At 48.9% G+C, this 10,053-nt stretch overlaps 1 protein-coding gene across 1 annotated transcript; it reads left to right on the top strand.

Moving 5' to 3' along the window:
* The first annotated feature begins 253 nt into the window (after window positions 1–253).
* Window positions 254–2,904, top strand: LOC138750258 (uncharacterized). Its single transcript, XM_069912373.1, has 2 exons — window positions 254–2,178; window positions 2,513–2,904. The coding sequence occupies exons 1-2, from the start codon at window positions 1,588–1,590 to the stop codon at window positions 2,531–2,533; spliced, it is 612 nt and encodes a 203-aa protein (XP_069768474.1). The 5' UTR covers window positions 254–1,587; the 3' UTR covers window positions 2,534–2,904.
* Window positions 2,905–10,053: the final 7,149 nt, after the last annotated feature.

Raw genomic sequence — 10,053 nt, forward strand, 5'->3', positions numbered from 1 at the left:
TGCGAACGTAATGGAGTCAGATCCCACAATGGACGCAAGTCGGAGTTTTATCCCCCGTGCGAGGAGCCCTGAAGTCTTAGTGCCTATTATTAAAATCAAATGATTTGACAAACGAGAACAGACACAGGACACGTAAAACCCAAAATGTGCGGATTGACTTTGCGACTCAGCGTCTTGGGCTCCATCGGCTGGGGGGCAGCCATCTTAATTTCTGTGCGCATGCGCGAGTCGTCAGGTTGCGCTTGCAAAAAGGATTCGGTTCGTGGCCCTCAGTTTGGACATGCGTATCAGCCGCACATGCGCGAACCGAAATCCGTCGCGAACCCACCGCGCATGCGGAAAACAGACTTGCAAGTCTCCTCTTTGCCCCTCCCCCGTCCCCTTCCCGCTGCCAGTTACTCAGCGTCCTCCGGCCTCGCCCTGTCGACGCCATTAGGCCTCGCACCGACGCCTCGGCTCCACCCAAACACCGCGCCGGTGCCGGTCGATCCCGGGTTGGGCCCGGCGGGCTGCGGTTCGCCCGCTTTCCCTGAACCGCGCGGCTGAGGAAGGTCCCGGCGCCGCCGCCAACTTCGTCCCGTTGGACCAGCGGCTACGCGACAGAGCCGAGCAGACGACGCCGCCGCAAATGTCCCGCCTCCTTACAGCAAGAGCCAATCAGGGCGCGAACCCGCCCATCAATCCAACCCGACTTCAGCGTCCAATCCAATAGCGGCCTCACCGAATCAACCCATTGGCTCGCGCAACTGAAGCAACCAATCAGCGAGCGAGCGAATACACAGGCGCACCCAATCAGCATCAGAAGACAGAAATCAAGCAGTCGAAGAAGCAGAAGACCCTTCGGCCCTTCCACTTTTTACTACTCCAACAACTCAATCAAATCCTTGGGAAACACAGGATCACTTTGTCCTGGCTCCAGGATTCCTCTGATCTCAAGCAATACATTGTACCCCAACTGCAAGGGAGACTATTTATTCTCAATCTTTCCTTCATATTTATTACCGCTTCCAATTCAATGTCAGCTACTTTTTTCAATGCATATGATCCCTCTATGAATGTGCATGGCAATAAACTCATCACATGTCCATGGATCCTAATTTCAAATGAACCTTCAACAGGGTAGAGAATTCCAAGGATATTACATTTTCATTGAAGACATTTCTTAAAGTCCAAGCAGCCGATCGGTTATTGGGAAATTGTGACACTTGGTGTTCGGCTCCTTTGCATTATCCTCTCTCGATCCGTGCTGCTGTGTCCTCTCATAATGTTGTCAGGTCATCTCCTTTTTTACCAACGACCAAGAGATCCATATTCAAACTTTCCTCCTATCACCCACTTAAAACACCCCAGAAACAAGTCTGACGATCTTTGTGCACTTATCACGCTTCAGGTAAGGAAACTGTACACATGACTCCTGATGTAAGATGAGCAAGACCATTCGATGTGAAATTGGAGCGTGCGCGCTACTGTGATGGGTGGAAAGGATGACACACACCCAAGAAATCAAAGTCAAAGACTCCTTTATTACACTGGTTGCTCTGCTTCTATTCTCTCCCCGCTGCTGTCGACAGGAGTGATGTCACATCCATGCCGGCCTCCAATTGGTCGGTGTTCCCTTCCTTCTTAATTCCTGCCGTGCGCATTGTCCCCTGGGATGAAAGTTGTTGGTCCCCGTGGACTCTGTGCAGTTGCCACATTCACCGGCCATCTTGTGTACAGGGTGGCATCCCAGTTAGCATGATGCCCCACCTCCCTAGAACCAGTGATTGGAGCGCTATTCGCTGCTTTCGGTCGCCTATATCTGGATCGTGGGGGCTGAGTGGAGTCCGGTTTGCTAATGTCCAGATGTGCTGGTTTGAGTTAGTCAATGGTGAAAGTCTCTTCCTTCGCACCGATATCCTGCACACTCACCGTGACGTGTGGAATGAACGATACACACCCATGAAGTCGAAGTCGAAGACTGGTTTGTTGAACTGGCAGCTCTGCTTATATACTCTCCCGCTACTGATGACAGGTCTTTCGAGACGGCAGAGCCAGCCTCGGATTGGTGGGTGTTCTCACCATTGCTCATTGCTTCCCACCATGCGGGATGTCACCTGGGGCCAAGATGATTGGTTCCCGCAGGATCTGTGCAGTCACCACGTTCGTCAGCCATCTTGTGTACTGGCTTTCGTCCTGGTGAGCAAGCCGCTACAACCATATATTGTGGAAGAAAATGGACCCCATATTTACAAAGGGTGGTTCTAACATTCCCTTTCTCCTTAAGGCCTCAGTTTTTGAAAAGGAATGTTAAAGTAACCGGTTCTCCTGTTGGGGTCCCTTGTCCTCATTTTTCTTCTTTTTCTTTTAGCAAGGGGATGGACGGGAGATGGGATGGTTTATGGGAGGGGGGGGGATTTCTTTGTTCTTTCTTTTAACTATGACACGTGTATTTATATTTGATTTGTGTTATTATTAATTGTGTGAATTCTTTGAGGATGTTATTTATAAATATTTTTTTTCAAAATATCAGAAGTCAATCCACAGGACCTAAAGTGGCCTAGAGCAACACTGGGGACACCCTCCTGCCCCCCACCACCCCAAATATCAATGTGATCCACTATGATCATTGACAAAATCATCGAGGGCCCCTTCACCTGGCCAACAGCATCATCCAGCTATTCCCGTCGGGAAAGAGATCCAGGAATTTCAGAGCCGGTACCTCCAGGCCCAGGAACAGCTTCTCCCTCCAGGCAGGGAGAACGTGGAACGATTGATGAGCTGCTCGTACAAATACTCCTCCACTCTGCTATTTATTCATCAATATCGAGTAATTTTTCTGGACGTGCTGCACATGTATCATTTGTCTGTTGGTGTGAGGGCTTGGTTGTGTGTTTGCGTGTGTTTACCCCAAGAACTCTGTTTTATAAGGTCATACTTGTGCTATCCAAGGGTAATAAATTTGACCTTGTACTTTGGAGTGGGTGCAGAATAGATTTTCTGGATCGGTGAATATATCTCATGAAGCAAAGTTGACTGAGTAGGGCTTTTCTCTTCCCCTCCCCCCAACCCCGCAAACTTGACTTTATTTACAAATTATTTCCAAAGAGGAAGACCATTCCAAGTCTTTTCTCCTCCTCCTGTTGTATCCAGATATTCCCTTCACTGCACATTGCTGCATACGTCTCTGTTTACCTTCATTGCCACCACTTTGATACCCTGTGGTTACTGCCCCCCTCTGCTGTTGGAGGAGTTCCCCTTGGTCTCAGCCTCTCAGTGCACAGTTATGGAAGGATTATGATCCATCCCCATAGTGCCTTCGTGTTGGCTACGCCAAGCCTCCGTGCATCCCTCAGCATGTACCCCTGCAGCCTGGAATGTGCCAGTCGGCAGCGGTCCCTCCCCGACATATCCGCTTGCTGAAAGACTGACAGGACACGTTTAACATAGAACACGAGAGCACACTACAAGCACTTCGACCCTCGATGTTGTGCCGACCAATGTATTCCTACCAAAATAAAAATAACTAACCCCTTCCTCCCTCATAACCCTCCATTTTTCTTTCATCCACGTGACTCGGAGCCTCTTAAATGCCCCTAAGGTTTCAGCCTTCACCACCATCCCAGTTCTAGGGCTTGTCCCATGTCCCGGACCTGGTAGGCATACACTGCATTCCCTCCCCTTGTCTCCCTCTTGCTCCCCCCACCTCGAGCCAGTAGGGAAGGTGGTTTCTGTCCCAACAGGTGTTGGGGACCTCAACCAGGGAGCAGATCCGGGAGATGAACCCAAACTGCACCGAATTCAGGTTCCCGCAGATCAAAGCACGTCCGTGGGCCAAGGTGAGTGACCCGAGGTAAACCAAAGCTCCAGGGGTGGTTTTGTCCTCTGGGTCCTTCCCCAATACTGTCCCCTGTCACTCACCCGTCCCTTCTCCAAAGCCCTCATCTCCCACCAGGCCTGTCCCAAACCCCTCCCCCTGCTGAGATCATCCGCAAAATACTGTCAGGCCTGTCAACAAAGCCCCTATTCCCCACTGGGCCCATCCCCAATGCTCCACCCATTGCTTGGACCGTCTCCAGAGCTCCTGTCTCCCACCAGGGCTTTCAACAAGCCCCTGTCCCACAACATGCCCAGCCAAAAGTCCCTGTCCCCGTCCCCCATGCCAATTCGCCTGTATCCAAAGGCCCAACATCAGGTCTGTCCTCCCACCAGACCAGTTCCCTCACTGGGACCCTCTCCAATCGATTACCCATCACAACTACCCCACCAAAGTTCTTTAACCTTCCCCTTCCCCCACCCACAGGCCTTGGTATCTGAGCTGATCCTGGGACCCCTAGACAGTGGAGATGTGGGGAGGGCAGTGGTCCATCTCCTTCCCGTTGGCAGTGCCCCATACCTTCACAAAGCTGGGGAATCCCCTGACCCTTGGCACACAGATATCTATCCCATCTGAGCCAGTCCTCTCTCTCTCTCTCTCACCCCACCACCCTAGAGAATGTGGCCCAGTTCAGCTAGCTGCTACAGTACACACTGCCCTTTACCTCTTCCCCAGGACTCCTGCTCCCACTTGTCCTTCAACGAGCTGTGTGCCCACAGCCAGGAGCTTCCCCCTCCTAGTTACCCTTGGCCAAGTGGGTGAGTGGGTGGGACATGTCAAGGGTTTGTAGGTGGTGGAATTGGAGTAAGAAAGTTTGGGTTAGACCTGGGAAAGAGAGCGGTGATCATCCGGCTGGTGTGAGGCATTGAAGACGGAATCAATGGGCAGTCCCCTACCGGGTCCATCCCCCAGCATGTCTATCTCCAAAACTGACCCCGCCAGGTCCATCCTCAATATCATCCCCTGCCAGGTCCATCCACAATCCCGTCCCCTGCTGGGTCCAACCCCAAAACCGTCCCCCGCTGGATCTGTCCCCAATACCGTCCCCCACCGGGTCCATCCCCAATTCTGTGCATGCCGGGTCTATCCAAAATCCTGTCTCCCTCCGAGTCCATCCCCAATCCCACCCCCCGCTGGGTCCATCCCCAATCTTGTCCCCCACCAGGTCCAACCCCAATACCATCCCCCACCTGATACATCCCAATACCATCCCCCACCAGATCCATTCCCAAACGCATCCCCGCCGGGTCCATCAAAATCCCATCTCCTGCTGAGTCCATCCCCAATGCCATTCCCAACGTGGTCTGTCACTAATTCTTTTGCCTGACAGGTCCTCCCACAAACCCACTGGTCTCTCCCCAAAGCCCCTGACCCCCACCAGGTCCATTTCTAAAGCCATTGTCCCCCACCGTCAGGTCCCCAAAGCTCCTTCCTCCCCACGGGATCTGTCCTGAAGCCCCAGCCCTCATGTCTGTCATGTCTGTCCTCCCACTGGACCGATCATCTCGATCACCATTCAGAACTGCCCCACCCCAGTTCCCGAACCTCCCCCCTTCCCACACTGACAGGCCTTGGAACCTGAGCTGCTCCTGGGACCCCCAGATGGTGGAGATGTGGGGAGGACAGTGGTCCAGTCTCCTTGCCGGTGGCAGTGTCCCAGACCTTCACTGAGCTGGGGAATTCGCTGACCCTTGGCACCGGGACATCTGTCCCATCTGAGCCAGTTCTCTCTCTCCCCCCACCCTGGAGGCTGTGACCCTGTGAAGGTGGATACTACAGTACACACTGCCCTTCACCTCTTTCCCCAGGACTCCTGCTCTCACCTGTTCTTCGACAAGCTTTGTGACTACAGGCTGGACCTTCCCCCCACCTTGTTACCCTTGACCCTGTGGGCGAGTGGGTGGGCCATGACGAGGGGGTTGTAGGTGGTGGAATTGGGTAAGAAAGATTGGGTGAGAGCCAGGAGAGACTGGTGATCATCTGTCCAGGGAGAGGCATTAGGGACAGAGTCACTGGGCAGGGGTTAGAGTCTCAGGGAAACAAGGGCACTGGAATTGGAAGCAATCGCAGCCCATGGAAAGTAGGAGGAAGAACCCTGGGAATCATTGAGAGTAGCAAGGTTAGCGTCGCGGTTTGAACAACGCTGTTAAGGGGCCATTGAGCCGGGTTTGAATTTGACACTGTCTGTGGGGAATTGTACGTTATTCCCGTGTCTGCTGGTCCTGGTCCTTCCACCATTTAAAACGTACAGGGGGTTGTAGGTCATTGGTGTAATTGAGTGGTTGTGGCTCATAGGCTGAAAGGGCCTGTTCTTGGGCTGCATGTGTCAATCTAAAATCTCCATCTAAAATGATAGTCCAGCCTGTCATGAATTATTTAAGGATTCAACTCAAAAGACTGGTCCAGATAGACAAGTCCGAAACAGTCCTTTCAGCCCGTCTTTTCTGATGGCCAAGCTGCTTGCAAACAGTCCATATCCCTGTCAACCTTTTCATTCCACGGACCCATTCAACTCACATTACATTGTCAATCTCACGGCCTGTGGGAAGAAGTTATTTCCCTGTCTGGCAGCCTGATTTTGTTCCTCCATATCTCCTTCCTGATGGTAGTGGGTCAAAGATGCTGTGTGCTGGATGTCTGCGGGTCTATTTACAGGCCCCATCCCTGTACAATCAGAGGCCCCTTGTCTCAAAGTCCCATCCATGTGGCCTCTCACTCAGCAATCCCTCGTCGGAACACAACTACCCCCTCCTTACTTACCTCTACCAGCCCTTAGTATCCTCATGACAGTTCCAGGCACCTGTTATTTCAACCCTTGATGACCTGCGCCAGCTCTAATTTGGATCCTGCCTCACCTAAACTATTGGAATAAGCTGTGCCTTCTACCTTCGAGAGCCCCAGGGAATCCGCGCCCTCAGCAGTGTCCTGCTGGTGCACCATCGAATGCCCTCCATCCACTTCCACGGGTTCCCTGCTGTTATCAGGCTCCTGGATGGACCCCACCCTGGCAAAACTACCCATATTTTCACTGATCCCTCTGTACCTCTACATTCCGTCCAGGGGTCAGGGTTGTGTTGTGGGACTGGTGGAGAACAAAACAACAATATCAGGAGACAGGGAGCTGTGTAGAGACCCCAGATCTGCAAGATAGGGACAGTGCAGAGACCCCCCCAGTTCTGGGAGAACGGCTGAGTTGTACACAAGTCTGTAAGTGGCTGGACCAGGAAGTATACAAATCTATGTTCCAGGGTAAACTGGATCAAAAGCGAGGAATGCACCTTGGTAAATCAGTCCGCTGTCCTCTTCACAGTCAGATCTGACTACCTGAAGGTGTCGGGGATCTGGCTTGGAGAGGCCGAGGCATGCAACAAAAAAATGGTCAGAGCTGATTGTAAAAGTCCACCAGAAATTGGGTCTGTGGGAATGACATTCCCTCTCAGTAATGGGGAAGAACCTGGTCATCAGGTGCAAGGTGCTCTCGGTACTGCTGCGTGTGATGCAGGCGTGGCCCATCCCACACAACTCTGCCCTGGCTATTACCAGAGCAGTTTCCCTCTTCATGTGGGGATCCAAAATGGATGGAGTGGGAAGGAGGTCCATGTACATCGCCAGACTATGGTGTTATGAGCCCAAAGGACCCCAAAACCCAGCAGCAATAGACATTCACTAGGACGAGTAGTTATATAAAGATAAGTTGTTTTTAATTATCTTTAAACATGAAAACAGAATCAAACTTTAACTTATCTCTATTAACTTAACTAACCTTAATCCCCTTCTAAGTCTAAGTGCACGTGTATGATGTGTGTGTAAATTTAAGAAAAGTTATTTGGTTTACAGTTCAATCTCACTTCTCATTCTTCCAAGTTCATTGGTTGTAGGCAATTCTGATACTGTGCATGGAATTGAACATGTATAAAGTTCACCAGGCTTTGCCACTCAGGAAAGTTCTGTAGGGTTTGCAGAGAGAGGTTTGTTGTTCCAGGATTTTCACAACTGCCATTGTTCCAGGATTTCCACCATTAGTCAGCTCAATGTGTCGCTGATAAAACTTGACCCATCAGGGTTCTCCAGATGATAACTTCTTTCTTTCAGGCTAGCACTGTGGTCCTTCCTGTTTCATTTATTCCGAGAGTAACATCAGGCAGCTAGCACTTCCAGCGAGCACCTAGGATTAGCTGGAGGTTAAACATGTGGCTCAAGGGGTGGAGTCAGAGTCTGGGTTTCAATTCTTGGACAACTGGGACCTATACCATAATGATGGGTGACATCTTAATCCCAGAGGGACCAGTCTCCTGGCGGGGGCATTTGCTAGGGCTGTCAGGAGGGGTTTAAACTACTATGGTTGGGGACAGGATTTCAAGTTAGGCAGGACGGTAGGGTGAGGGTTAGTAGGATAAGGAAAGAGACAAGTTTAAATAATTTGAGGGAGGAAAAGCAGGAAGTAGTAAACAGATGTTGCAGTGAAAATTGTGAGAATGGTTGAGAGGAGGATATGCAGAAGGTAAGATGTTGGAGATCCCTGAGTTGTATTTATTTTAATGCCAGGAGCGTAGTAAGGAAGCTGGATGAGCTAAAGGTGTGGATTGACATGTGGCATTATGATGTGTGGCCATTAGCGAGACATGGTTGAAAGAAGGTTGTGACTGGCAGTTGAATGTTCCACGATTTTGCTGCTTCAGATGTGACAGAGTTGGTGGATTAAGAGGGGGAGGTGTGGCATTACATGTCAGGGAGGATATTACAGCAGTGCTGAGGCAAGATAGACTGGAGGGCTCGTCAAGAGAGGCAGTGTGGGTAGAGGTGAAAAATAAGATGGGTGAAGTTACTATTATGGGGTATATTATAGGTCTCCAAATGGGGAAAGGGAACTAGGAGAGCAAATGTGCAAATAGGTGAGGTATGCAGGTAAAATAGGGTGGTGTTGGTTGGGGATTTCAATTTTCCAAACATCGATTGGGAAACACAGTCAGTAAAAGGGCAGGATGGCTTAGTATTTATGCATTGTGTTCAGGATTGCTTTTTGCAGCAATATGTTGAGACGCCAACTAGAGTGGGAGCAGTGTTCGATCTGTTGTTTGGGAATGCAGATTTAGATCTAATTAACTGGTTTTCAATCGAAAATGTAAGTAACAAATTATATTCCATCTGCAGTTCAATTCTTTGTTTGTAAAGTTCTTCAGTAGGATCAGTCACATATTTCTTATCAATGTCTTTAATCTTCTCAACCAATAGATGAATCTTGTTTTTGATGCATTTCTTCAAAGCTACTGAGTAAGAAATAATTTGACCACGAATATAAGCCTTGAATGTATCCCACAATATTCCATAAGAAATTTCCGTAGTGTAATTTGTTGAAAAGAAAAAGTTAATTTGTTCTTTCATAAATTTAACAAAGTCTAAATCTTGCAATAATGTAACATCAAAACGCCAGTGCTTAATAGTACAAAACAGAGTCTTTGAATTTAAGAGAGAGTTGTAATGGAGAGTGATCCGAAATGGCTATAATGTCATACTTACAAGCAGTTACAAGTGGAATAAAACGTGAATCAATAAAAAAGTGATCAATTCTCGAGTATGAATGGTATACATGAGAAAAAAAGGAAAACTCTTTATCTGTCGGGTGAAGAAATCTCCAAATATCAACAGCTCCAGAGTTAGTAAGGAAAGAGTTAATATATGTAGCCGATTTATTCGGTAGGAGCTGTGAAGGTTTCGTCCTATCTAGCAGGGGATTCAGACAACAGTTAGAATCCCCACCCATTATTAAATGATATTCATTTAGATTGGGTAAAATAGTAAACAAAGATCTAAAAAACTCAGGGTGATCTACATTCGGGGCATAAACATTAACCATGACAACCTTAATATTGAATAATAACCCAGTAACCAATAAGAATCTGCCGTTAGGGTCTACAGTGATGTCATGTTGAACAAATGTAATAGAGGGATCAATAAAAATAGATACATCTCGAGTCTTAGAGCATGAGTTGGCATGAAATTGTGGGCCTTTCCAACATTTAAAAAAACGCAGATTATCCTCCTTCCTCACATGAGTCTCCTGTAAAAAAATAATCTGTGCTTTCAGTCTCTGGAATACTTTAAAGACCTTCCTCCTTTTAAACATGTTGTTTAGACCATTAGCATTCCAAGAGACAAAATTAATGTTTTGATCCATTACTTAGGTCAACCCTCCAGTA

This window comes from Narcine bancroftii, unplaced genomic scaffold, assembly GCF_036971445.1.
Source record: "Narcine bancroftii isolate sNarBan1 unplaced genomic scaffold, sNarBan1.hap1 Scaffold_1103, whole genome shotgun sequence".
Taxonomy (NCBI): domain Eukaryota; kingdom Metazoa; phylum Chordata; class Chondrichthyes; order Torpediniformes; family Narcinidae; genus Narcine; species Narcine bancroftii.